This window comes from Ochotona curzoniae, unplaced genomic scaffold (genome assembly GCF_017591425.1).
Source record: "Ochotona curzoniae isolate NIBS_2020 unplaced genomic scaffold, NIBS_Ocur_1.0 scaffold_4701, whole genome shotgun sequence".
Classification (NCBI taxonomy): Eukaryota; Metazoa; Chordata; class Mammalia; order Lagomorpha; family Ochotonidae; genus Ochotona; species Ochotona curzoniae.
The window spans coordinates 39,709,340-39,737,329 of record NW_024467122.1 but is presented as its reverse complement, the minus strand read 5'-3'; the positions used below and the strand labels follow the sequence as shown (position 1 = coordinate 39,737,329).

Genomic DNA, 27,990 nt, shown 5'->3' with positions numbered 1-27,990 from the left:
CAGAGGACATCTGGTATCAGAGCAGAGAAAGGAGAACAGAATAAATTGAACAACTACCCCAGTCAAACGATGACAGCAAATACATGGGTGAATGGAGATTCCAAGGTGGACTGTGTCGGCCCACGGACATTGGAAGGGTTTCCTCATCCATAGATCAGCAAGATCGACAGCATTTCAGAACTATCACAAGCACCTGAGCAGAACCCTTGGCATGTGTACCACATTGGAACCCCAAGTTGGTTTTGGGTGACTGTTCTCCATCCCCAGGTGACTGGGGTGGTTGGGAGGCTGGGTGTGGCTTCTCCCCTTAACTCCTTCCTACTTCCAAAAACAGGAAGAAGAAATAAGTTCAGAAACAAAGATCACACTCACTTTTGCCTAACCTTGGATCCTTCTTACTCTGATCAACTACGTAAACATCATCTAAAACAAAAAAGAAATGTCTCCCTCCCCTCTCCTAGCAGAACCGAGCTTGATGGCTGTGCTGCCCCAGGCGGGGGTATTTCACTTCTCTGGGCTTTCATTTCCCCTCCCACTTCCCCTCCTACAGATGTGGGAGCTTCAGCTCCAGGGGCTGGGACCACCCACACTGCTCCTGTTTTGGGATGGCCGGCTGGTGTGGGAAGGATAGATGGGAGCAGGCAGAGTCAGGCACGCGTGTTTATTACGGGTTAACAAGAGCCAGCTGCTGGAGGCCGCATTACTCCTCATCGTGCATTTTTTGCTGCAAAAGGAAGGAGAGGTTAGAGTGGCAGCTGGCCAGAGGGAGGGGTCCTGAGGGTTTCCTGAGGCTGAAGGGAGACACCCACAGCAAGGGACAGGCTGGCCTGCCAGGACCTTGGGGTCCCCTAACAAGGTGTTGTGATTTAGAGGAATGATGAGGGCTTTCTGCAAAGGTTCCAGGCTGCCAGGGGGTGAGGATGGGACTGCTCTGGGTGGGAGGGTGGAGTTTTATGTTATAGATGTTCTGGAACCCTCAGGGCTTGAGGATACGCAGCGTGAATGGTGCTCACGTCAGGAGGTGAACCTGCTGTGGGGATGAAGACTGGAGAATGGGTGAAGACCCACCTTGGCGCCAATGTCGCGGCTTTTGGCCCGCAGCTTGTTGACCTGGGACTCAGCGATGTCGGCCCGCTCCTCTGCCTCATCCAGTTCGTGTTGCACTTTGCGGAACTTGGACAGGTTGGTGTTGGCCTGCTCCTCCTGGAGGGATTGGGTAGACCCTTCTCATACTTTGCCAGCACCCAGTGACCTTCATGGCCACTATCCACTGGCCAAACTGAATCCTACTCTGCCTGGTTGGGAGGTGGCCACAGGAGGCAGCCTCATGGCATCTGTCCAGCATGCCTCAGAGGGTGGTTCCCTGAACCCCGATTCCCGCATGGGCAGCCCCATTAGCCCCATTAAGTTTTCTACCAGCCCCATGTCTTCTACCTTGAGGAGGAAGGTGTCTGCTGGACCTGATTCCATGGCCACATGACTGTCTAATGCACTGACTACCCCCTGGCCTAAGGAACTATCTCTGTGTACCTTCACAGGGATTCATGGTGCATTGCTTACAGGCAATAGTGGGGAGTCGCCTCACTTCTGTGGAGTTCAACTGCCTGATTACAATTACATTGAGAGCCATCCTTTGTCCTAGCCCTGCCAAGCATGCTGGACACACATGAATGTTCACATACAGAAGATGCATGGAGGAAAAACCACGGAAACCATGAACTCACCGCCTCCTCGGCCTGGCGCTTGTAGGCCTTGACCTTTAGCTGTAGCTTGTCCACCAGGTCCTGTAGCCTCAGCAAGTTCTTCTTGTCCTCCTCTGTCTGGTGGGGTGGTGGTTGGGGGGACAGGGAGAAGCAGGTTTTCAGGGGGTGAGTGCTGTCACCTTTCTCTTTCCCATCACTCTGTCACCTGGCTATGCCCAGCTGCCTGCCTTTCAATGGTAAAGAGTGGTGAAGGACAGTCCATCTCTGACTCTCCTTGAAGGTCAAGGGTCTCAGTAGAGGCTCCGTGCAGCATTTGAGGGTTGTGGTCTTGAACTGAAAGTGTTGTGTGTGTAAACCTCTGTGTGTTGGGGGAGGGGTCCAGCTTCACCCTGTGTGGATAGCTGTTTCTGGCCTGTGGTTCTGGAATGGTTAGAAGAGGAGTAATGAGGAATGCAAAAGAAGGGTACTATCTATCATAGTTCACACTATTCTCATCTATCATCTATCACAGCTCAGTATTCTAACACACTAGTGTCATAGAGAGGCAGAAGCTAGGGACCAGGACCACGGGCTTCAATACCATGATCATTCCTGTCTCCACATTACTGTTCGTGCTAGAATGCTCTATTCTACTTTGTCCATGACACATTTAATCTACAACTGTGTCTTCTTTCTGCTCTCTAGTGTCCACCTGTCAAATGCACTAGTTCCCCCAGGTCCTTGGTGTTTCTTTCCCAGGGATCCTATGACCATTATAGGTCAAGGGCAAAAGCTCCAAGCTAAGCAGGCAGAGATCTTGGAACATTCTAGGGTCTTGTTTCTGTAAGCCCCTCTCTTGGTTGTGCATAAGTTCTCCAACTCGTTTCCTGCCACCTGCTTCTCATCCCTAATGTGCCACACAGAGGGAGAAGAACCTTTGGACTATTCTCACAGCATCACGGTGGTACTTGGAGTTATTACAGAAGAGCTTTCAGGAAATAGAAGTAGATTCTCCATTTGCTAGAAAAATCCATTGACTCAAGCCACAATGAAGCCTAAGAAGGAAAACTTGTCTACAGACAGTTATCTCCAGGTGCTGGGGCCCGGGATTCTTAGAGGCTGGGTGGGCAGGGGCACTCAGTGTGCCAGGAGGTAGGGCTGGGGGAGGCGCCTCTCAACCCATCCTGCCCGCACCTGGTAGGTGAGCTCCTTGATGCGCCGTTCACTCTTGCGCATGCCCTTGATCGACTCAGCATTACGCTTCTGCTCGGCCTCCAGCTCATTCTCCAGCTCTCGCACGCGGGCCTCCAGCTTCTGCAGCTGCTTCTTGCCGCCCTTGAGGGCGATCTGCTCTGCCTCGTCCAGACGGTGCTGCAGGTCCTTGATGGTCTGCTCCATGTTCTTCTTCATGCGTTCCAGGTGGGCGCTGGTGTCCTGCTCCTTCTTCAGCTCCTCTGCCATCATGGCGGCCTGCGTGGGAGAGAGAGAGGTGGCACCCGGACTGGTCAGGTCCTGCCAGGCTCACTGCCTGGGGCTGGGGTAGGGAGGATGGGGAGAGGTCTCACATCCGTGATGGCCTTCTTGGCCTTCTCCTCAGCGTTCCTGCACTCCTGGACTGCCTCTTCCACCTCTGACTGGAGCTGGGTCAGGTCTGCCTCCATCTTCTTCTTCTGGTTGATGAGGCTGGTGTTCTACGCAAGGAGAGACTAGGGTCACACTCACTCATGTATGTTGTCACCTTGTTCCATTCCCTTATTCAAGGAGAATTAAAAGGGGTCACTTGAGGCTGGCATCCTAACATAGCAGGTGCCGTGCCAGCATCCCATATGGGCACTTGTTTGTGTCCCGGTTGCTCCCTTCCCACTCAGCTAGCCGTGGAGGACAGCCCAATTTCCTGGGCCTCTGTGCCCATGTGGGTGACCTTGAAGAAGCTCTGTCTCCTGGTTTTGGCCTGGTGCAGTCCTGGTTGTTATAGCCATTTGGGAAGTGAACCAATAGAAGGATGATCTCCTATCTCTGTAACTCTTTCAAATAAATGATCTTTTAAAAAGTGGTGCTATATTGTTTAAATTCCAAGTACTGTATTTAGGAGAGTCCTTGTTTTGCACCTGTGTTGTGCTCTGCTAGGAAAATGCCGTGTTTTGGATGTTCTATTGTAATGACTCAGCCCTGAAGAAAGTCTTCAAGTGGCCCAAGTTCCTGGGCTCTTTAGTCACAGTTTTATGTGGACACATGAAAGTGGAAACAACTTGCTTACCAGAGAGCAGTGTTCTGGGAATGATTATGGTCGTAGCAAGAAGGTAGTGGAGTAAGAGAGAAAGGGGGCAAGGCCAGAGGCTGATGTCACCCTCATACATCCTAGACTGCAGAGCAAAGCCCGCAAGGCACGGCAACCGATGGGCACAAGATCTCGCTATAGAGCGTAGCTGCAAACAGTCTGGATGTGATTTCAAAATGAATGGTGCTCTGGCCAGAGGTTGGCTCACAAGCAGATGTGGCTGTATTGCTTTAACCTCCCCAGCTCCAAAGCTCACACAGCAAACCGCAGGCTGAATTCAAGATCAAGGATATCAAGTACCAGCAGGTACTCCACGATCCCATTTGGCAGGCATCACCCATCATTAACGATTCTGTTATAAGTCTAGACCTCCTTATCAAGGAAGTGGTTCTGGCAGATAGGAGATGGAGCAGTGCTGGCTGGACCTGCTCCCCCAGAACATCTGGTTTCCATGGCTATCCTGGGCTTGGACACTTCCCTGTGGAGGGCCCTGTCCCCCTCACCTGGGAGTGTAGCAGCTGCACCCGCTCACTGGTCTCGATCAGCTCCTGCTCAGCCAGCTTCCGGGACCGCTCGGTCTGCTCCACCACGGCCCTCAGCTCCTCCAGCTCAGCCTGCAGCAGCGTGTTGCGCCGCTCCACGATGGCGATGTTCTCCTTCAGGTCATCATTGGCCCGGACTGCGTCATCCAGCTGGAGCTGGGTATCCTGCCGGAGAAGGGCTGATGCTGACACCAGACCACTGTGACCTTTTGTCTGGGGTCTGACACATGTACCGTGTGCATGGCTCAGCCACCCTTGTCGACTGGAGGGCAAAGAGGCACACCTCCATTAATGCCTTAGGCTGGAGGCTGGGCTGGTTCAGACAAATACTTTAGGGGCTGGCCAATTCTCCATCCCTCTGGCTTCCAACCCAAATAACAGGTGAATCCCATTCTAGAATATGTATTAACCCAATACCTCATGGCTTGGCTTTCTTCCTTCCTCTGAGTAACCCCATTCATCCTCAGACTCACCTCACCCCAGAGAGCCTCCGTGTGTTACCTTCAGATGGGCTTGTGCGTTCTTTAGGTGCTTCTGGGCCTCAGAGGCTGTCCTGTTGGCCTGGCTGAGCTGGATCTCCATCTCGTTGAGGTCACCCTCCATCTTCTTCTTCACTCGCAGGGCTTCATTGCGGCTGCGCGTCTCCGCATCCAGGGAGGTCTGCAGCGAGTCCACCACCCGCAGGTGGTTGCGCTTGGCCTGCTCCATCTCCTCGTCCTTCTCTGCCAGCTTCCGCTCAATGTCAGCCTTGATCTGGTTGAACTCCAGCTGGGCCCGGAGGATCTTGCCCTCCTCATGCTCCAGAGAGGCCTGCGAAGGGAGAGGGGAGGAGATAAGGGTGGGGCTAGACATTCAGGGCCCAAGGAAGGATGGAGCAGAGAGGCCCAGAGGATGCAAGAGGTGAGCTAGGGCTGTGGTTGGGAGAAGAGCCAAGAAGAGGGGATGAGGTGGAAATGCACTCCAGGCCCCCAGACTACTTGGTGCTCTTGGTGACAGGAATCCCTTGGCTATCCGTATCCAACAGAGGGACCTCACACCTGCCAGACCCTCCAGCGCTGAAACTGTGCCTATTTCTGACCCATGTAAAATGGGTGAGGCCAACATTGCGCAGCAGGTAAAGCCAGTGCCTGCAGTGCCTGCATCCCATTTGGGTACCAGTATGAGTACTGGCTGCTTCATTTCCAATCCAGCTTTCTGCATGGAAAAGCAGTGGAAGATGGCCCACGTCTTTGGATCCCTGTCCTACATGGAAGACCTGCAAGAAGCTCTTGGCTCCTGGCTTCTGATAGACTCAGCTCTGGCCACTGTGGCAATCTGGGGAGTGAACCAGCATATGGGGAAATCTCTTTTTCTCTGATAAATAAATCTTTAAACATAAAATCTCATGGAAGAAAGGAAGGATTGCCATGGCCACAAAGGCAGCTACATCTGTGGTCCTCAAGTCTTCACCCCTTTATGAGAAAACATAGTAGTCCCCAAATGCAGGACTAGTTCTAGATTCTTTTTAGAGAAAGAGAGCAAGATCTTCCATCTGATGATTCACTCCCCATGTGGCCGCAACAGCTGGTACTGTGCTAATCCGAAGCCAGGAGCCAGGAACTTCTTCCAGGTCTCCCACGCAGGGTCCCAAGGCTTTGGGTCATATTCAACTGCTTTCCCAGGCCACAAGCAGAGGGCTTAATGGGCAATGGAGCTGCTGGGATTAGAAATGGCACCCATATAGGATCCTGGCACTTCAAGGTGAGGACTTTATCCACTAGACCACTGCGTCGGGCCCTATTTCTAGATTCTTAAAAGTAAAGAAAAGGGGTCTGGTGCAATGGCTCAATTGACCAATCCTCTACCTTGCAATCCCAAGATCCCATATGGACACCAGTTCATGTTTCAGCTGCAGAACTATCCATCCAGCTACCTGCTTGTGGCCTGGGAAAGCAGTTGAGGACAGCCCAAGGCCTTGGGACCCTATACCTGGTTGGGAGACTCAGAATAAGCTCTTGGCTTCAGATAGGTTCAGTTTTGGCCATTGTGGCTATTTAGGGAGTGAACCAGTGGATGGAAGATCTTTCTCCATGTCTCTCCTTTCTGTAAATCTGCCTTTTCAATAAAGATGAACAGATCTTTTTTAAAAAAAGCAAAAAATGATGAGCTTTCATGAACTCTTTCTGGGTATATATTAAGTTCATTCCATCATACAGATGAGAATACTGAGACCTGGAGAGCTAAACGACTGTGTTCAATCATACTTGGGGCTGTGGGCTCCAAGGCTGATGTGCCTGTCTACTGTTAGAGAAGGGCCAGGATGCCAGATTTCGACTTTGAAGACATGACATGACATTTCTCACTGTCCCAACCTTGGCATTTGGGGAAGGCATGGGTGACCTTGAATTAGGAAAAAGGAGCAGAGGTTAGGCCTGGGAGGTGCAGGGCAATCCCAGGCGAGCCGGGTGGGTACACCTAGGTTTGGGTGGCGGGGTCCTCACCTCAGCCTCCTCCAGTGCCGACTGCAGCTCCATCTTCTCAGCCTCCAGCTGCTTGCGGACCTTCTCCAGCTCGTGCAGGTTCTTACCTCCTTCACCCAGCTGCTCTGTGAGGTCCGAGATCTCCTCTGCGGGTCAGAGGGACAGGAAGCTCAGAGCCTGGCTGCCACTGACCTGCCTGGTCCTCCCAGTCACCAGCGCCTCCCAGGCCCGCAGGGTGGGAGGGGGGCCAACCCAGCCACACACCCTGGAGGTTCTTGTTCTCTCGCTTGAAGGTCTCCAGGTGCTCCAGAGACTCCTCGTAGGCATTCTTGAGCTTGAAGAGCTCAGTGCTGAGCGAGCGCGCCTCCTTCTGTGATGACTCCAGCTCTGACTGCGACTCCTCATACTTCTGCTTCCACTCGGCCAGGATCTGCCCAAGAAGCTGGGCTCACTGGGCAGGCCCCACCTTGTCCCCCAGCACAGGGCCCAGCCTCACCACTGTCCTGCCTGCAGGGAGATGTCCCCCACAACCCCAGGGCCTAGCCACCCCCCACTGCCCTGCCTGCAGGGAGATGCTCCCACAACCCCAGGGCCCAGTCCTGCTGGCCAGCAGCCCTCACCTTGTCAAAATTCCTCTGCTTCTTGTCCAGGGCGGCGGCGGCAGCGTTGGAGCGCTCCACATCCACCATGAGGTCCTCGATCTCGTTCTGTAGCCGGTGCTTGGTCTTTTCCAGTGATGAGCACTTGGCATTGACAGCTTCCACGGCCTCCTCAGCATCCTGGAGCCTCTGGGCTAGCTTCTTCCTGCCCGGCATAGGGAGAAGGATGGGCGTGACTCCACTTGGGAGTGATGGGGCTAAGAGGACCCCTCTCTCTCCTGCTGGGACTTGCTGCCTCCCTTTGCTCTCAATATGGGGGGGTCTACTGAATCCCCAACCTGAAGGAAGCCAGGCTTTGGGGTGGGGGTGGGCTGGGCTGGGGCAGAGCCCCCACCCAGGCTGCCCAGGCATTTCCCTACAGGCAGCCATGGCACCCTTTCCCTACACCAGGCTGGTCGATGGTAGCTCCTCCGACCGACAAGCTTTTTGCTCGTCTTATACGTGAGCATCAGGTATAACCCGGGCCAAAAGCTCGCCTGTCACAGGAAGTGAGTCAGGACCAGGCGGGATTCCAAGAGATCAGGAACCAGACTTTCCTCCAACCGTCTCTGCACGCTTCTTGGACTCTCCTCTCTTCTCACCTCCCAAGCTGCTTTCTCGCAGCCACTGTTGAGTCCCTACGCCTCATCCTCTGAGTCAGGCTGATGGGACTCACTTGGCCTCCTCCAGTTCCTCTGTCCGCTGGATGGCGTCCGTCTCATACTTGGTCCTCCACTGTGCCACCTCTGAGTTGGCCTTGGATAGGACCCGCTGCAGCTCTGCCTTGGCCTCCATCTCCTCCTCATACTGTTCCCGCAGCAGGTCACAGTCGTGCCGGGCTGACTGCAGTGCGTGTGCCAGGGCGTTCTTAGCCTGGGGAGAGGTGGGCACCAGGAAGTCATGGGGAATCCTTGTCTCCAATTCTTCCTGCCCCCTTCAACTATCTGTTCCAGCCTGGATGCTTAGGTAACGGCCGGTTTGTAAAGTCCTTACAAAGGAGGGACAGAGGCATTAACTGGCTTTGGGATGTTACTGAGCTGAAGGGTAGCAAGCTCAGCTGTGAGGGTCTCTGTTTTCCTGTGGCATCTCTCCAGCCTTGCCCATCACCCCTCTGTGCACCTGCCCAGTCTCACTTTGCCTTCTTCTTCCAGTTGTCTCTTGAGGTCCTCCAGCTGCTGCGTGTAGGACATTTTGCCTCGGGTCAGCTGGGAGATGAATGCCTCCTTCTCTTCCAGCTGCCGCGACAGCTCACCTGCAAGTAGGAAAGCAGGTGTTGTGTGAACCTCCATGTCCCTTTCTACAGAGGAGACCAATGCCCTGCTCTGGGCAGGATCACGGGCTGGCCAGAGACACCCACCATTCTCAGTCTGCAGCTTGGCCCGCTGAGTGGTGAAGTCATTGAGAGAACGCTGGGCCTCCTCCAGCTTCATGCGGTACTCATTGGCCTGGTCCTCCAGTGTGCGGGACACCTTCTCCAGGTTTGCCTTTAGGTGGCAAAGGGACACAGGGAAGGTTAGGGTGGGAGGGGCTCGGGTTAGAAGGCAGAGGTAGGGAGTGGCAAGGGGAGTGCAGGAGGGACAGGATTTGAAGGAGGAGGGGAAGGAGGGAGATCAGATGTAGGCAAGGGCCAGAGGGTGATGACAGGGGAGAGAAAGAAGGTGGTTGTGAGGGAGAGAGCTGAGGGCAAAGCTGAGGCTTGGCTGGGCCCACCTTGGCCTTGATGATCTGCTCCATGTTGGAGGTGACGTCATCCAGCTCCAGCTTGAACTCGCTCTTCTCCTTCTCCAGCTTCTGCTTCACGCGCTGCAGGTTGTCGATCTGCTCGCCCAGCTCAGCCACGCTGTCTGCGTGCTTCTTGCGCAGGGCAGCGGCCGTGGCCTCGTGCTGCAGCGTGGCCTCCTCCAGGTCCCGCCGCATCTTCTGGAACTCAGCCTCGCGCTTCTTGTTCATCTCGATCTGCACGGATGTGGCGCCGCCTGCCTCCTCCAGCCGCTCACTGATCTCCTCCAGCTCCCGGGACAGGTCAGAGCGCAGCTTCTCCACCTTGGCCCTGGCGGTGCGCTCAGCTTCCAGCTCCTCCTCCAGCTCCTCGATGCGAGCCTGGGGTCCCGGGCGGCAGAGCACTCAGAGCCCGCCGCTGCCTGTACCCATCTTTCTGCCACAGCCCCCTGTCCTACAACCCCTCAACCAGGGCACTGGTGACTTCCTGCCACTCAGGTTCTTCTTGGACAGGCACAAGCCCTAGGGGATGGCTGGCAAAGTCTGGAGACTATTTTGAGAACTGTAACTTGTTGAGGGACTTGCTATGTGTATCTTGTGGGTAGAGTCCAGAGTTGCCTCCTCAACATTTCCTAATATATAGGTTGTCCTTTGTGAATTTGCTTGGAACCAGACCTTTGAGGTATTTGGCCAGGACAGCACAGATTCAGTCTGAGCAGCCACAGCTTTGGATCCTGTGACCCACGAGAACACAAACCTTAGAGTACAGGTGCTCTAAGCCCTCCCCTTCATCAAGATTATCATCACTGCAACATTAGCTGCACATTGGACCACACTGTGGGGATTTTCTGTCTGCCATTTTGAGCTGTTGCCTATTCAGCCAGGAGCCACAGGAATGCTCCATGGGGTCTCCTCCATCCAGGCTCAGGGCCAACCTTCCTGTGCTCTGCCTGGCGGAAACTGTAAGCATGAGAGGACCCCTCCTTGCCTCTGTTGCCTGCCAGGGCAGATGAGGTGGGACTTGCTTGCAAGGTTTGGGGCTGGAATAAGCAGGAGCCATGGCCCACTGCCAAAGTCTGGGGAGGTTAACAGCCATGCTGTTCTAGGGCCAAGAGGTAGGAGAATTAGAATGGCTCTGTAGCCTGTAGAACCAAGAAGAGGAATCCAAGATGTGAGGGTAATTTATCACAGGAGGCAGGACAGCCCCTGGGCAGGGGAATCTTGTTGACAGTTATTGGCAGCCTGGGCCGTGGTGGAGGGGAGCCCAGTTCTTGCCATCTATATTCTGCCTAGAAAATGGGAGTTCCTGCTCCCAATAGTCTAGGCGTGTTACCCTGGGGGTCACTACATCCAGACGTGGCTATGCACCTGCACAGATATGAAATGGGGATGACATCACTTGCCTTAGGGCTTCTGGGCTATTTGGACAAACCCAAGAGTAAAAGCACATTATAATCTGGGATACAAGCGCCAGGATTGTGTCACAGCTGGTTATACTTCTGCTTATGATGCAGGCATCCCATACAGGTGCTAGTTCGACCCCTATCTGCTTTGCTTCTGATTCAGCTCCCTGTTAATGCACCAAGGAAAGCAGCAGAAGATGATCTAGGAGCCTGGGCCCATGCCTTGGAAGCAGCTAGCTTCCTTGTGGCCATTTGAGGAGCGAATCAGTGGATGGAAGAGCTCTCGTTCTCTGTCTCTGCCTTACAAAGAATGAATATGTGTGTGTGTATAATGTCCTCTGGTCCTGTCACTTCCATTTTACAGGTAAGAACCTGAGATTCAGAAAGAGTAAGCATCTGTTTAACTGGACAAGCTCACTGCTCAGCCACTGTGGGGCTACATGCTCCTAAGGTGCCCCTGTGGCGCTGAAGCCTGGGGTCAAAGCTTGATCTCCCCATCTACAGTCATTTTGCTGAGATAATACATTCTCACTCTGCTGTGCTGGCAGCAGGGGAAGGTTGGTGCTCACGTGTACCTAGGAGTCGCAGAGCTTGTCTGGGAGTCAGAGCTGCGTAGCTCAGCAGGCTTCTACTTCCCCATTTTCCTGGGGAGAGTCTCACCTGGTTTTCCTTCAGCTTCTTCTGCAGCTGCAGGGCCAGTGCCTGCTCATCTTCTATCTTGCTGTTCAGCTGATTAATATCAAACTCCTTCCTGGAGAATGGGGCAGGGGGACGCAGTGGTCATCCTTCCTCTGGGTTCATCCTCTTCCCTTGCCTTTGCCAGAACCAGTGTCCCCCCGCAGCTCCCAAGGAGGGAAGGGGAAGGGGTACCAGGAACCTCATTTCCAGCCTGTCCAGGGCAACTGTGACCCTGTGGTGTAACTATGAAGCCAGGCCCAGCCTCCCCAGCCTCCACCCTGAATAGCCTCCTACTTCTTGAGCTTTTCTTCCAGCTGCAGCTTGTCATTCTCCAGGTCCATGATGCTTTCCTGGGTCAGCTTTAGGTCACCCTCCAGCTTCCGCTTGGCGCGCTCCAGGTCCATTCGCACTTTCTTCTCCTGTTCCAGGGATCCTTCAAGCTGTTGCAGAGAAGAGAATGAACAAAGCGCAGAAAACCCAAGAATCACAGTGCATGCATGTTCTCTGGCCCTCTTCACTTGAAGTCTGCAGGGATCGGAAGTCAACCCAGCAGGGAAATTCTGAAAGCACTGAGAATGGAGAGACCCAGACTATTGTGGGGGAGTGCCAAAAGCGCCTAGGGACAGTAGAAGTTCATTCCAGGCATCAGGGTCCTCAGGTCTCGGAGGCCATGGAGAGATGCAGCAGGATTCTCAATACTCACATCATCCACCTGCTGCTCCAGCTTGACTTTGGCCTTGGTCAGTGTGTTGACCTTGTCCTCTTCAGCCTGAAGGTCATCTAGGGCCTGCTGGTGGGCCTCCTGCAGTGCTTTCTTCTCCTTGGTGAGCTTGGCAATGATCTCATCCAGCCCAGCCATCTCCTCTGTCAGGTTCTTCACCTGCCAGCCAAGAACCCCAACCCCTTAGGACCCAAGGTCCCAACCTTGGGGACAGCTGTCCATATCAAGGATCAGGGTTGCATGCTGCTGTGGCCTCCTCAAGTGAGCCAGGGCTGGAGGCAGAGGAAGCCGCCCTCACCTTGTTCTCTGTGGCGTGCTTCTCCTTCTCCACCTTGGCCAGTGTCAGCTCCAGGTCATCAATATCCTTCTTGAGCTCAGAGCACTCGTCTTCCAGCTTGCGCTTCTTGGCAGTGAGCTCGGCGTTCATCTCTTCCTCATCCTCCAGCCTCTCAGTCATCTCCTTCACCTTGGCCTCCAACTGGATCTTGTTCTTGATCAGCTGGTCACAGCGCTCCTCAGCGTCATTGAGGTTGTCTTGTTCCTGGAAGTAGAGAACAAGGAGGAAGCTGACATGTGAGGAGAGAACAAATTTGAGGACCAAAGCCAAGTAGGCACTGACGGCTTCCCAGCCCCTGGAGGAGATGAATTGGGCTGATATCTGTGGGAGGAGAACAGAGGACAGAACAGGTGACCAAGAGGCCTCACCGCCTGCACTTGCAGCTGCAGGTCGTTCTTCTCCTGCAGCAATGACACCATCTTCTCCTCCAGCTCCTTGCGCCGAGCCTCGGACTTGTCCAGTGCATCTTTCACGCGCCCAAACTCCTCCTTCATGTTAGCCATCTCCTTCTCTGTCTCGGCACTCTTCAGCAGCGGCTTGATCTTGAAGTAGAGCTTCATCCATGGCCAGTTCTTGACACCCATGAAGGCCCGGATGTTCCATTGGATCACCAACAGGGCATCCCTGGAGGGGAAATGTAGAGACAGGGAGAGACACTGTGTAAAAGCCCTTTCTAGTCATGGACCAAATAGTGCACCTGGCTGGGTTTTCCCCTGCCCAGATAGTCTGTAGGCATGGAGAAAAGCCTACTAATACACCCACTATATACACGTCCACTCCCCACCTCTCGACACTGAACTTGGAGTTGCTTGGCTAGGCTGAGCTGTTTAATTAGCCAGTCCAACCAAAGGGCAGTTTTTATCATCCCTACTAGGGCTATGACAGTAGTGGAAGCTCCTGCTGATATGCTGTTGACTGGATTCCCTGTTTCCATCATCACAAGAACCTCAGTGAGGTAAAATATCATGTAGTGTTTTAGGTGGAAGAATGCCCAGTATACATGTCAGTTATAGAGCTTGGAAACAAAGCAGCACGCCATGGGCCCACAGCTCCAGTGGGAGCCAGGAATTTTATATCTGCCTATGTGAACCTTAGTACAGACACCTGCCAGAAGCCACCACTACACTGCATTTGGTTATCCACAACATTACTTTGGCAAGAAAAAAAAAAAAAGCGCTTTAACCATACACATACGTATCCTTAAAGAATTGATCATTTCTGAACTTTATAGAAATTGTCACTATGACATTAGCTATCCTTTCTCCTGGGAGTGGGCATCCGGGTTGTCTCCATATGTTTGTTCTGATGAGTGGTATTGTTCTGAAGATTTCTTCTCATCTCACTGTGCACATATGTAAGAGTTTTTCCATGGGAATGTGCTGAATAATCATTGCTCAATTTTTGTGATGAATCGCTTTCTATAGAGGTTGTATTGGTGTATAGCCCTGGAAGCAGTGGGTCAGACTTCTTAACTGTTTTCAATCTAGTGTTTTCAATGGTATCTCATTGGAGTCACTATTTGAAAGAATTCAGATGAGGCCCAGGTCAGGCTACTGAATGGGCAGCACCAGGGTTTGAACCATGTCTTTGGGGGACCACAATTGCTAGCACTACTTGTCTGCCTTGGATCACATCTCTGGGGCATCTGTCCTTTTGCTTCCCACCTCACCTCCGTTCCACCATCTTCTTGAACTCAGCACGCATGAGCATGCCGCGGGTCTGGGCCTGGATGCGCGTGATGATGCGGCTCAGCCTCTCATCTCGCATCTCCTCCAGTAGTCCCAGCAGCCCAGCCTTGAAGAACACCTGGGGGACAAAGTGTGCACTGGGTGTGAGCATGAAGGAACATGAGATGGCAGAGAGGGTGACAGTGGGAGGGGGCAGTCAGTGCAGCAGGGAGTGGGGCTGGGATGAGGACATTGGGTTGCCTGTTCCATGAACAGTTCATGAACTTCTCCTTTGTTGCCTGCCTTTCCGCACCTTGGTGTGGCCGAATTTGTACTGGTTGTGGTCAATGTCCAGGGAGCTCAGCAGCTTCTCTGCCCCCTTCCTGCTGTCAATGAACTGACCCTCGGGGATGGCCGCTGGGTTCAGGATGCGATACCTGCCAGGGGGATGCACATGCCCAAGGTCACCCAGAACCAATCCTTAAATGGACTCCCCTTTCTCCCCCCAGGACAGCTTGGGCTGGCTCAGGTTGGCCCTGTACCCTGGAGCCTCTGTGCAGCCCTGGACCCACCTCTGGCGGAAGTCTCCATAGAGGATGCGGTTGGGAAAGCCTTTCCTGCAGATGCGGATGCCCTCCAACACACCATTGCAGCGCAGCTGGTGCATAACCAGGGGGTTGTCCATCACTCCTGTGATAGGAGGAGGGAGGGAGGAGGGTCAGCCTCAGGATAAGTAGAACTCAGGCATCTTCCCCAGGCGAAAGCCTCCCCGTGGCTTACCTGGAGCCTTGCGCTCATTGGGAATGATGCAGCGCACAAAGTGAGGGTGGGTGGTTTTCAGATTGGTCATCAGTTTGTTCAGGTTTTCCTGTGTGTGGATGAGGGAGAGGAATCAGCAGATACAAGGACCATTTGGTAGGTTCCTGAGACCCTAAGACCTGGGTCCCCAGATGCCCTGTTCCTGGAAGTAGCAAAGGGCAAGGGGATGACATGAGGTCAGATCTAGCTGGTAGAACTTGGAAAGAAAGGAAGAAAAGAAAAAAAGAAAGGAAGGAAGGAAGAAAGAAAGAGAAATAAAGAAAAGAAAGAAAGAAATGGCCATGAAGCTCTAGCTTCTTCCCTCTGCCAGCTTGGAGCATCAGGTCAGAGTCAAAAGACTGGGTCAGGGCAGTTGGGGCCCTGCTTACCCGGTGGAGAGCTGACACCGTCTGGAAGGATGAGCCCTTTTTCTTGCCTCCTTTGCCTTTGCTGGTGTCCGCTAACAGCAAGAAGAAGGGACAGTGAGTAGAAACTCAGAGACAAAGGAGACACTTAGCGACTGGGGTCTGGGAGTGGGTCATCGCCCAGGTAAAAGGCATGGACTGGGGATGGCACGACAGGCAGCTCAGCACTGCTTGCCACACTGGAGGCCCTGATGTTAGAGTTTTCATCCCACCCTCTTCTAACCCTCCATCACTTCTTAGACTTGGTCCTCTCCAACCCACACCCTTTCTCTCCCTTCCCGTAACTGATCTATCACTTATGGGGGGAATCCTCTCAATGTTCTCTAACAACTCAACAAGGTCTGCAACACCATGCATGCGTCACCCCATTGACCTTCAGTCACTCACAGCCTCGAGGAAGGAAAGACCAACATAGGCAGAAAAAAGTGGAAAAACAGCAGTAGGACGTGAGAAGCGCAGAAGCACTGCCTGTGCACCCTAACTCCTTACACCCCTCACTCAGTGTAGCGGGCCGTCTTACCAGTATCGGCAGACGCATAAGTGGAGAAGAGTGTGGCCATCAGCTTGAGGGAGGACTTCTGGTACAGACCCACCACTGTCTCATTGAGGGGGTCCTTATTCTTCTCCAGCCAGCCCAGGATGTTATAGTCCACAGTGCCAGCGTAGTGCACCAAGGAGAAGTGGGCCTCCTGCTTGCCCTTAACATTGCGTGGTTTCTGGAAGTTGTTGGATTTGCCCAGGTGATTGTCGTAGAGCTTGGCCTTGAAGGTCATGTCGGTGGCCTTGGGGAACATGCACTCCTCCTCCAGGATGGACATGATGCCCATGGGCTGCAGGCAGGCCAGGGAATGGGGGAGAGAATTATTGAGCATGCTTGCAGGTTTCTAGAGACCTAGACCTTGACACAGATAATACTGTGCAGGCCAGTACTACAGAAGTGAACAAGATACCCTGTACTGGCTCCTCTTGTCCCAGGACAGGAAACCCAAATTCCTTAGGTTAGTCTAAATGCAGGTGTTTCTGATCTATTTACCTCTTTCTGCCCCCATGGACCCAGCAAAGATCCATGTCACTCCTAAACACCCCTTAGGACTGGCAGCACCTTGCCACAAGGTCCCTTACTCCTGATAGCTCATGGCCCCAGAGGTACCAGGGCAGGGGCAGATGTGTGTCTGGGGTATCAGATCATATGGGTAACTAAGACCCCTGTCTGTAAGATGCTGACAGCTCTTTAAAAATAAAAACATGGAGGGATTCAGAGTTGGTGCAATGCTGTACCCTTGAGAGCCTCGGGACAAACAGGTTTTTTTGGAAGTGATGAAACCAAAGACTGACTCCCTAGAAAAGCACAGGTGCATGTGGGCACACAGCTTTGTGTGCTATGGATAATGACTCAGAATTTATAAGGAAGCTATCATTTTTCTGCAGGCAATGTGACTTGGGGCAAGGTTGATCCTGAGGGTGCTGGGCTATGTCCTGCAAGGGCAAGGCCACATCTGCACAGTGGGGAGCTCCCTCTAGTCCCTGACCCTTCTGAAGAATGCCTAGAGAGAAGATGGGTAGGGGTCAGGCTTATTTCTCAGCCAATGGGAAAGGGATGGGAAGTCAAACATTTCTAGTTTGAGCCTGGGATCACTCCATGAATGATGCCTCCTACAGGAGCTCAGAGGAGCCAAAACCCCAGGTGGTGATCATGATACAGGGGACAAGGTATCAGTCCTGTGGGAAAGAAGGGAGCGGCTCATGCTGGGAATGCCCTTGACCTCACAGAGTAGAAGATGGGTCTGGAGAGTGATGTGGAAGGCTGGGGACTCTGGTATCTGAAGTAGAGAAGGTATGCGGTTGCCCTGTGACTGGGCTGGCAGAAGAGGGGGGACATAGGCCATGAGGCCCAGGGGACACCTTCTCAATGAGGTCAATGCAAGCTTGCAGGTCCATGCCAAAGTCGATGAATTCCCACTCGATGCCCTCCTTCTTGTACTCTTCCTGCTCCAGCACGAACATGTGGTGGTTGAAAAACTGTTGCAGCTTCTCATTGGTGAAGTTGATACATAGCTGCTCAAAGCTGTTGAACTGCAGAGGAGGGAAGGCAGGTAGAGGAGCAGGTCAGGAAGCTGGTTGTCCCGGTGGCCACAGGGGACAGCATAGGGTGTGGCCTTCCAGGTCAGGGAAGAAGACTGGGACAACTGCCTCTGACATGGTTCTGTTCCCACTGTCTTCCCTGAGTGACAACTGAGTGTGCCAGAGAGTGAGGGATCATTTTCTCCATTTTGGGAGCTCCCCCAACTCACATCGAAGATCTCGAAGCCAGCAATGTCCAGGACCCCTATGAAGTACTGGCGTGGCTGCTTGGTCTCCAGGGTGGCATTGATGCGTGTCACCATCCAGTTGAACATCTTCTCGTACACTGCCTTGGCCAGTGCCCCAATGGAGTAGTACACCTGCTGGACATTCTGCCCCTTGGTGACGTACTCATTGCCCACTTTCACCCGGGGGTGGCACAATCCCTTGAGCAGGTCAGCCGAGTTCAGCCCCATGAGGTAGGCGGACTTGTCAGCATCTGGGTGTGAAGGGAAGGAAAACGTGAGCACTTGTAACATTCTCTGATCCAACCTCCTCTCATTGAAGAGGAGGATATTGAAAGCCAGAAGGTCACCAGGCTTGTCTGTGTTGATGCAATCAGGACATGCTGGAGCCAGGCTGTGCTATAAGGTCCTTTTCCAAGCTGCGGGCCAGATCTGCCTCGTCATCTACTGGGTGTCTCTGGGTCAGTCCACTATGAACTCTGCTGGGCAGGGGTGTGGTTGACAGACTAGGAGTCTGCTGCATCCCATCTCTTCTGTCCCTTATCCCAGTACCCAGTCAGGGACTGCCCTCCATACACCTGTTGACCCCTGGAGCAGGCAGGGAAATAAAGGCTCTAGCAGCAGATGGGAAGCCCTCCCAGACACCCAGCATCCCAATGTGCCATCCAATATGCTGATTTCTCTATTTAGAAGGGGGTTTGTTGGATTTCATTTCAACAATTTTGTGGTAACTATTGATATGGTATCATGAAACCCAGGCTCGTCATTTTTTATCTGCCTAGACTTGGAGGAAGGTTCCCTGAAGGTAGGCCGAGGGACACGTCTTCAGGGTCCCCCTCCCACCTTCGGTGCCGTCGGGCTCCGCCTGCTCCTCCCGCTGCTTCTGCTTGAACTTCATGTTCCCATAGTGCATGATGGCGCCTGTCAGCTTGTACATGCCGGCTTTCTCCTCCTGGCTGAAGCCCAGCACATCAAAGGCATTCTAGGACAGGGACAGAAGCAATGAAGGACAGCAGAGTTGGCTAGTGAACCCCCTAGTGTTCGTCCCCCGACTCCTCCCTGTCCTCCCAGCACCAGCCTCCTCACTCACATCAGTGGCCAAGAGCTCCTCAGAGTCATCAATGGAGGCCACAGACACCTCTCCCTGGGATACGAAGGCGTAGTCGTAGGGGTTGTTGGTGACGAGCAGCATGTCTGCGTCAGGCAAGGACAGGGCCAGGGCAGCACGGGGGAGAGGAGCGAGAAAGACCCGGGGAGTGGGGATGCAGGGAGTGGAGGAGGCAGAGAGGAAGCAGGTAGAGAGGAGGAAGATAATATGTGAGCACCAAAGAGATACTTTAGTGGCAAGGAGAGAGGAGAAGGGCACCTGGGAGGGAAGAGGCAAGGTCCTCCTCTACCCCAAGGATAAAGGAAATGGGCAGATGGTGAGGGGAATGATGCCCACAGGGAGGTGAGGTGAGCAAAGAGGACCAGGAGAAAGTCAAGGAGAGACGATTCCCGGGAGACATGGAGGAGGGATCAGGTGTGGGACAGAGCCTGTCAGAGGTCAGGAGCCGGGTGGGCAGTCCCAGGAACCAAGGGGATGGGGATGTGAGCAGGGGGTAGGCAGGTGGGCTTGGGGAGGGCTACGCTCTCACCCAACAGCTCTGGCTTCTTGTTGGACAGGATCTGGTAGAAGATGTGGTAGTTCCTCTCAGCCTTTAGCTGGAAGATCACCCGGGACTTCTCCAGCAGGTCTGAGGACAGAGAGGAGAAAGGAAGAAGCAAGGGTGGAGACTCGGCAGACAGACTCTCATGGCACGAGCACAGGCAGAGAGATGATTCCAACAAGGACGTGTGCTCAGGTGGACACACCAGCATGCATGGAGACAGAAGACGAGGAAGGGAACAGGGAAGGAAGCTGGGGAAGGAGGAGGGAGGGAGTCCCCGAGGGAGGGCAGGCAACGTGTGACACTCACAGGTCTCTATGTCCGCAGAAGCCAGCTTTCCAGTGGCTCCAAAGTGGATCCTAATGAATTTCCCCTGTGGTAGAAGGGAAGCATTGAGGCATATGGCCTGAAGTGACAGAATGAAGTCTTGGGCCTCAAGTCAACCCAGAATACCCAAGAAGCTTTTAGATGTGTACCTGGGCCTGGTGTACTCGGTATTGGTAAAAAAGGGTGGGGGACACTCCGCACCCCACCACACACACCCTGGGATCTCAGAGTAGAAACCCAGGCTGTATCTCTAGGAAGGACAAGCTCCTCTTCCAACAGCCTGCCAGGGCAAGTTCATCAGCCCTGCTCTACAGACTGGGGAGCTGGGGCTCGAGTCACACTTCTAGAGGTGCTCTCTTCCCACTTCCGGTGTGGAAACGCCCAAGACAGGAGCAAACCCGGCTGCGATGGTCAGCTTGGGCATTTCCAGAACTCAGGGAGCCAGGCTGGGCTGGGTGGGAGGGTTTGGGGGCATGTGTCCTTGTGGCTAAGTCAAGGTCAGGTAGAGAACAATCATCCAGGTCTTCTGACTGTGGGCAACTCAACGCCCCCTTCGCTGGCCGGCAGCAGGTAATGGCAATGGCTGAGGGTACTCACAAAGCGCGAGGAGTTGTCATTGCGGACGGTCTTGGCGTTGCCGAAGGCCTCCAGGGCGGGATTGGCTTGGATGATCTGGTCCTCCAGGGTCCCCTGTGAGGGGAAGAACAGAACAGCAGTGAGGGTGTCATCCTGCGTCCCTTTTCCTGGAGGTGGCGGGGAAGCAGGCAGAGGGCTGCCCGGATCTGAAGGAAAGAATTAAGGCTGAATGAACAGATCCTGGGTCTGTGCCCTGGGCTCAGGGAGCATGGCTCCAGAGGAGGGGCTAGGGGTACCATGCAACATCACGCTGCCCAGGCCTCCCCTCCAGAAAGCCTGCAGCCTGCACAGCACCTTGTTAGTATTGACATTGTCCTTCTTGCCACGGTCCCCGATGGCAGCGATGCTGGCAAAGTACTGGATGACGCGTTTGGTGTTCACAGTCTTCCCCGCCCCGGATTCTCCGCTGTGGGACCACAGGGCCTCAGAATCCGTGTGCTCTCCAGGGCGCTCAGCCCCTGCCAACTCCTCCTGCCTCCCAGTACCCCACCGTCACAGCCTCAAACTCTCAAAACCGTGCTGCCCACCCACACCTCCGCAAGAGTCTGCCAGCTCCCCACCCCATCATGGGTAAGAGTGGTCACTCACGTGATGAGGATGGACTGGTTCTCCCGATCTGGAAGAGAAAGGAGATGAGACAATGGGGTCATGGCAGAGGGCCCAGCTAGGTGTCAGGATCAGGGCCCAGGTCAGGGGTCATGGGATCATGGGATCATGGGATCATGGGGTTGGGCTCACCCGTCAGCATGTACTGATAGGCGTTGTCGGAGATGGAGAAGATGTGGGGAGGAGCTTCACTCCTCTTCTTGCCCCGGTAGGCGGCCACCACCTCGGCATCGTATACCGGCAGCCACTTGTAGGGGTTGACGGTGACACAGAAGAGGCCTGAGTAGGTCTGGAGCGTAAGACAGGGCTGGGTGTAAGACAGTGTGAAGGGCATGGGGAGCCTGGGAGGGCAGTGGGCAGGCAGGGGCTTCCCTGGCAGCCAGCACCTCTCTTCCTGCAGGTGATCAGGGATGGGGTGAGAGGGCTCTTGGGAAGATAGCTCTCCTGTCCTTGGGAAAGTCCCTCTCCTCTGGGCTACCTTGGCCTCCCTCCCAGGTGGGGAGACGCTGAGTGCAGGTGTGGGAGCACTCACGTAAATCATCCAGGCGGCATAGCGCTCCTTGAGGTTGAAGAGCACCGCGGGCTCATGCAGGAAGGTCAGCATTGCCATGTCCTCGATCTTGTCGAACTTTGGCGGGTTCTGCTGCATCACCTGGTCTTCCTTTACGGTCACAGTCTGGAGAGGGTGCAGGGACAGGAGAGCACTGATTATGCCTGTCCCCAAGCCTTTATCAGCCTGGCCCACTGACCCCCTCCCAACCAGCTGGGCCTTGCTCTTGCCTAGCTGGGCTTCAGCTCTTCCCCCAGTACTGTCCTTCTCCCATGTCCCCCTCCCCCAGGACACTTTCCTAGGTAGTTTACCTGCTGCCGTGTTTCCCATGCTACAAAATATGCTCAGGCCCCTTCTTCTTGCCGCTTCCCCAGACCCTGTGCCCATGACCCTCCTCTGCCTGCAACTAGGGCCAGGCCTCAGGCTCTCCCCCTGGGGCCAGCCTTGAGAACATCCTTAGTTCAGAGCAGATCTACAGTCTACTGGAAGAGGAGTTTATCCATCCACCTGCATTCCCCATCAGTCCCTGGCATGTGGTTTGATTGGCACTTGTCACCATGCCCTGATGTCATGAGAGCCTGCCAGTTGGAAGTAGAGGGTAGCTGTGGCTTCTAAATGATCATGATTTGCCCACAGTGGACAGCTAGTGGCGAAGCTGCAATCAGAGTCAAGGCCCACAGTGGATTATTGGCCATCCCACACCTCAGCAGGCTGCAATATCCGGCCAAGAAGTCTAGGCACACAGCATTGAGTTGTATAACTGCCATGAGTGACCCAGGGACCATGGGCTTCTGAGTGCCGGAACTTGAGGCCCAGACTCACATGTTCCTGTTGTTTTGCATTCATCTGGGTTTGAGTACTTGTTCCAGGCTTAAGGAAGTAAATCCGTGGGAGGAACTGAGGCACAGTGAGGCAAGTGCTAGTGGCAGGATGGAAGCTTCACTTAGGGCTGGGTCTCTGCCCCCTTTGTCTTTAAGGTCCTTTTTAGCGGAGGGAAACAGCTGAGGTTTCCCTCTGTGACTTTCTCTCTGGTAAAAGCTTGTGGGGCCAGCATTCTGCTGCACCTGCTGCACGCACTCAGCTCTCTGAAAGTTCCAATGCTGGGGCTCCTCGAGGGAGTGCATCCCAGCACTGCTGCCAGCCCCTGCTCTTCTGCAGCCCCTACGCTCTTGCTGTGAGTGATCCTAGCTCTATACCTGGGCCCTGGCACCCTCCAGGCTCCCCCCATGCCCCACGCACCTTGCCATTCTCGGTTTCAGCAGTGACCTTGCCTCCCTCCCGGGACACGATCTTGGCCTTGACGAACTCCTCCTTGTCGTCGGGCACGAAGCACTCAGTGCGGATGTCAAAGGGCCGTGTCTGGGCCTCCAGACGTTCCCTCTCAGACTTGCGGAGGTACTGGGCCGCTGCCCCGAATTCAGCCATCTGGGAGTCATCCATCTTGTCACTGCTCTGGAGCCAAGAGGTTACGTTACTCTGAGAGGTAGGCTCAGGCTTCCAGGAGGTGGCCCTGTCTTTCCTGTTCCTGCCTCGTGCCTCCCTTTCTCTCCATTAGTATCTGCTGCTCTCTCTGCCAGCAAGAGTCACCTGCCTGGGGCCACCCACTCCCCTTCAGAGCTCTGTTTCCTTGAATCCCCAGACTGGGGCTGTCAAGAGGATCTGAGTCAGTGGTCAGCCCAGGGTAGGAGTGCCCAAGAGGGAGACCCTGAGTTCCTGCAGGTGACATGGCAGCCTCAGGTCCAGCAACCGTCTTCCTGGAGGAAGACTGCTCTGCTGACTGAAGAGGGGGCTGGGGACATTTCTCACCTGGCTACCTCCACGCAGGGAATCCTGGAGAATCTGAACTGCTGGAGGAGCAAGAGCCACGGAAGTGCAGAGAAGAATCATAGAGATGTGGTGATGCAAGAAGGATGCCCAATATAGCGATCCAGGTACCAGCAGGGTGGAGTGGCAGAAAGGAAAGGATAAATGAGTGAGTGTGGATGGGCATGGGTATGGAGTAAGGGATAGAAACAGATAGTGGGCAGTGGAGGGGGGAGGTTTGCACCCACAGTCAAGAAGGAAGAGCGAAGAGAGGTAGAGAACCAGGACTGGGACAAGGGCTGACAAACGACCACAGGGACAAAGGCAGGAAAGCACTCCAAAGAGGGAGAAAAAAACGCACTGAGAACAGGGCAGGGGCCAAGGGATTGGGACCAGAGAAGGGCAGTTCCAGCCCCACGGATGGTCATGCAACAGCATACTCCTAGGCAGGCAGGGACCCTGCTGATGGCCATGCAGTACGCCTGTCCAAGCTGCTCTTACCTGGGCTGCAGGAATCTCTGGCTGGCCTGGAAGCTCCAGCTCCTTTATAGCTCACCCCCCCACCCCCTTGCCTAAATTTGGAGCCCTTCCGGAGGGACCCCCTCCCACCCCTCTGCCTGCCCAGCTCCTCCTCCCTTGATCCCTTGGCTTTGGAGGTGACAAGAGGACAGCAGGGCCCCCAGATTTGCCCATGAAAGGTCTGCTACCCCAGCCCCTCTGGCTCCAGAGCCTTTTTTTAGTCCTTGGTCACATTCCGCCCCTCCAGAACAGTCGATGGACAGATAGTGTAGAGACAGGGCCTCCTCACCGCCTCCCCCGCCCCACAGAGGCCTTTACCTCGGTTATTTTTAACCTGAAGGGTGAACTGAGCACATTGGGTGAGGGTCACCTTTTTGTGTAGGACAAATGCTTGTCCCTTTCCCTCTGCTCTGTACCCCTACCTGGCATCACACCAGCCAGGCTGCAAACTTCTCCTGGCACACTCAGGCTTAGAGTTCCCCAATGCTAGGGCCTTGCCAGCTGGAGCATAATGGCCAGCTCCATGACTCAGTTTCCCTGTGTGCACACACGCCGTGTCCAAGCAGGTATCTCCCTAAAGACCCAAGGTTGTTGCTTTGCGTTGGGGACAGAGCTAGGACCCCACTACTTCCCAGTGACACTCATCTAAACCAATCCCTTGCCTGAATTCTCCACGCCATCTTGGGTGGATATGCACACAAACCCCGGAGGGTGGATGTGCACATAGACCCTGGGACCGGCACCCTCATGTGCAGACACATCCATGCCCATGTTCAGCCGCATACAGCATTCACACTCCAGTGACAGAAAGGTCCCGGCTTGCTTTGCTGCAGCTGCTGGCTTGCCCCTGCTCACATCTGCACACAAAAGCCACCTGCTGTCACCCTCTGCTCTAATCCTCCGGGCCTGAGGGAGCAGGGGTGGGGGTGGTGGAGGGGGGAGCAGCTCCCTTCCGCCTCTCCAGGGTGCCAGAGGGTGCAGATGCTGCCGAGGATGGTTGGCTGGGGCCGCTGGCAGGCCTGGGGATTTACACCAATTGGACTCTGGCTCTGTCTTCCATGAGATTGTGGGGAGCAGGGGTGGGGTGGGGGGCTGGGCTCTGTAGTCTGCACTCTGCCTCCCCTCCCCCTTGTGGAATCCTGGTGATGCTCTTCTGGCCCTCCTGGATCTACACTCACAAGCCCATCTTTGTGGGTGTCTTCAAGTACCCCAAGGCCCTCGAGGTTCCACCACCCAACACCCCATCCCACAGGCTACTACCTCTCAGAGGCGGTAGGTGTTGGGTCTGCAGCAGGCCGTGCCTGTTCTGACTAAGTGGACATTGTGTTCAGGAGACAAAGCCTGCTCTGGCTTCCCCCTACACCCTCACACCCAGGAACATTCCCCCAGCTCCCTTCCTACCCCATCTACTGACACCTCTCAATATAGCTCTAGGGCGGGTGTGGAGGTGGCTAGGACAGGCAGGGGTCAGCTTCTGGGGTGGGGGAGGAGCACTTTCCACAGAGATGCAGTGCTCCCATCCAAGGTCAGCAGGCTCTCGAGGACACTGGCTGCCTTGTGAGAGTGGTCTCAGGCACACAGCTCTCGAGGGGACTCAGTGACCTTGGAGGGGCCCTAGCTGACCTGCATCTCCCTGTCTGGCACGTGCATGTGCCAAATCATGGCCCTGGGGATGCAGGCCACCTGTCTCCAACTCCAGGTCACTTGAGGCCCCAGTATGCAAGCGTGTATGTGTGTGTGTGTGTGTGTGTGTGTGTGTGTGTGTGTGTGTGTGTGCGCGTGTGTGGTGAAGGGAGTTAGCCCATGGCTTGGTGTCCCCATGCGTCACTGCCTGCCTGGTTCCCACCCCCCTGGGGACCTGATAAGGGGTTGGGAACACTGGGTCAGCCTGGGTAAGGTCCAGGTGACAAAAACCAGGCTTCGTCCTCAGAAAACTCTGTGCCCCCCAGCAGACCAAACTTGGGCAAGATGGTAGGGGGCGGGACAGAGGGGTGGGCAGGCAGCTCCCATTGCCTCCTAGGGAAGGAGGCAGAAAGGCAGGGGTGAGCATGGCTCTGGGCTCTGGCCAGGTATGGCCCCATTTGCCTTCTTCCTTTCCTGGACCCCCTCCCCTATCCTGGCACTCACACACCCCTCTGCCAGCCACGCTTTTTCCACTGCCTTCCAAATCAGCTCCACATTCTGCAGGAGGCCCTGGAGCGTGAGGGCTTGGAACAGAGGCTCCAGTCACAGGTAGGGGTACAGGGAGGTGGCGCTGGCCGCCCCTATGGTGCTTAACTTCCCTAGTCTGTCCGTCGTTGGGTCAGTTTCCTTTTAAACTCTGCCTGATCCCCTGAGGCAGTCTTGCCCTCTACTTCCCCTGCTCTGCTTGTTGTGCCTGTCCTTGGGCCTGACTCGAGGCTCTGAGCTCCCTGTCTAGTTTTGTTCCGGGCTCCTTGGCCACCCAACTCCCTCTTCCACCTATTGCTTCCTCCATGCTCCTGACTGTCCTTGCCTGTGAATGTGCCACAGCATCTCCTCCTCTGCCCAGTGTCACACCTCCTTCTGACCCCTTGGGCACCTCAGTCCCGGCCTCTCTCCCCTGGGCTCTCTGGCCTCTCAGCATCCCTCCTTCCCCAGGGACCAGCTCTCCAGACCTCTCCTAACACCGCTGTCCCCTACCTCTTGCTGTTCCTGCATGCCATGGTTGCTTAGGTGCCTGGGCTGTCCCTACACAGTTCCTTTTGTTAGTGTGTCCTCTCTGACCTCCATCTCTCCTTAGCCTACTGAGCCTGGTCCTGGGAAGAGGAGTGGTGTGGGAAGGGAATTGGACGAGACATGCAGGGAGGTGGGAGACCGGGGCAGGCTTATGAGGCCTCACCAGCACCTCCCAGCAGCTTCCTTCTTCCTCACTCTCCTTAGTCACTCCATGCCTATTTCTCTATCCCTCTCCTCACTGCACCTGCGCTGGGTCTCTCCTCCCAGCTCCCCCTGTTTCCTCTTTCTCTGTCACCTCTCTTGCTACTTTCTGCCACCAGCACGGGCCCTTGCACTGGTTGCTGTGTTTGCAACTTAGGGCTCAGAGTGGGGTGTGAAGTGGGAGCTGGGCTTTGCCTGGATATGTGGGGTGGGATTGAGGGGCAATTCACGTAAGGGTTCATCCAAAGTCCCCTAGGTTCCCAGTGGGGTGAGACAGTCCCATGACCTCCTAAGCCTCTGCCCTCTGCAGCCCACAGCCCCTGACTCATATTTAATAACCTAGCTGCGGCAGCCACTCCAAGGGGCTGAGTTGGCACAGAGAGTTTGTGTTGGGGGGTGGTTTGCCCTTTCTTCTGTCCCATTCGCCTCTGCATCCCTGCCACAGCCTCTAGCGACCTGTCCTTTCCCCTCCTGCCCTAGTTCCTGCTCACATATTGACCCTCCCCAATCTCTCCTGCCTATCTTGTCATGCAGGGACCACAGAACTCCACCTCTCTGCAAGCCTGGAGGGTGAAGGTCTTGGGAATGGATGTAATGAGGCAGGAGGAAGGGGCACCCTGCCCAGAGGGGTGCAGGTGCCCCGGGGCACAGAAAAGTGGGTTGGGGGCTGGGTGTTGCTTCCGGTTGTAGTGGTGGTGGTGGGTGTTGGCCTCCAGGGATGGTTGGGGGAGGTAGTAGAGGCTGTATCTGGAAGGGTTTGTGTTTTCTGAGGCTTCCTGGGACTTGGGCCTCACCTGCCCTTGTGGGTCACATCTCTAAGGTCTCAGAAAGGGCACTGTTGAGCCCTGCCACACCCAACCTATACCCCAGGGTCCAGCCCTTGGATGTTATCAGTGAGGGGTTAGGGTGGAAGTCCAGGGTAGGGAGAACTGGGTGTGCCTCAATCTCCTTAAACTCAGGGAGAGGGCTGGGAGGAGAGGCATCACCTTTTTGCTGTCTGGTGCTGGAGAGGGGTGAAGGGGGTCAGTAGGCCAGTCCTGCTCCCCAGGGGGCTCACAGCCTACAGAGTCCCCAAATCCCCAGCATGGGGGCTCTTAGATCTGCCCTTAGAAGGTGTCCTTCTTCCCCTGAGACACACCTACTTCCCAACCTCTCCCACCTTCCCTACCCTAAGGGCCCACCCCTGGGCTGGCAGGTGGTGAAGAAGACTCTGAAGGCAGCATCTGAAGGTTTGGAGGAAAATTGCTTTATTCTGATTCCTCCCAAGGTGGGGGCTGCTCTCCTGGGCTCCCAGAAAAGGCCTTTGCTGAGCTTGACCTCAGTGTTGGGCCCCTCCAGGCGTGGCCAGG

General features: G+C 54.8%; 1 protein-coding gene across 1 annotated transcript; it reads right to left on the bottom strand.

The window, feature by feature from the left end:
- Positions 1–652: 652 nt before the first annotated feature.
- LOC121148622 (myosin-6) lies at positions 653–23,260 on the bottom strand. The gene is made up of 39 exons (XM_040968805.1): positions 23,228–23,260; positions 23,027–23,030; positions 22,661–22,873; positions 21,404–21,547; positions 21,004–21,160; positions 20,854–20,881; positions 20,560–20,671; positions 20,227–20,319; positions 19,612–19,675; positions 19,291–19,389; positions 18,744–18,847; positions 18,497–18,635; positions 17,639–17,907; positions 17,250–17,420; positions 15,868–16,177; positions 15,312–15,382; positions 14,905–14,992; positions 14,697–14,814; positions 14,438–14,561; positions 14,127–14,263; positions 12,826–13,081; positions 12,419–12,661; positions 12,103–12,279; positions 11,694–11,839; positions 11,382–11,472; positions 9,310–9,699; positions 8,957–9,083; positions 8,733–8,851; positions 8,276–8,472; positions 7,582–7,765; positions 7,226–7,391; positions 6,983–7,107; positions 5,004–5,312; positions 4,464–4,667; positions 3,248–3,373; positions 2,877–3,152; positions 1,725–1,820; positions 1,069–1,203; positions 653–724 (listed from the first exon to the last, which is right to left on the bottom strand). The coding sequence occupies exons 3-39, from the start codon at positions 22,859–22,861 to the stop codon at positions 701–703; spliced, it is 5,820 nt and encodes a 1,939-aa protein (XP_040824739.1). The 5' UTR covers positions 22,862–22,873; positions 23,027–23,030; positions 23,228–23,260; the 3' UTR covers positions 653–700.
- Positions 23,261–27,990: the final 4,730 nt, after the last annotated feature.

Coding starts and splice junctions, on each gene's coding strand:
- LOC121148622 (XM_040968805.1), bottom strand. CDS start 22,861: ATGGATGACTCCCAGATGGCTGAATTCGGGGCAGCGGCCCAGTACCTC. Junction 21,548..22,660: donor CTGAAACCGAGAATGGCAAG/GTGCGTGGGGCA, acceptor CACCCTCTCCAG/ACTGTGACCGTAAAGGAAGA. Junction 5,313..6,982: donor CGGCACTGGAGGAGGCTGAG/GTGAGGACCCCG, acceptor CTCCCTTCGCAG/GCCTCTCTGGAGCATGAGGA.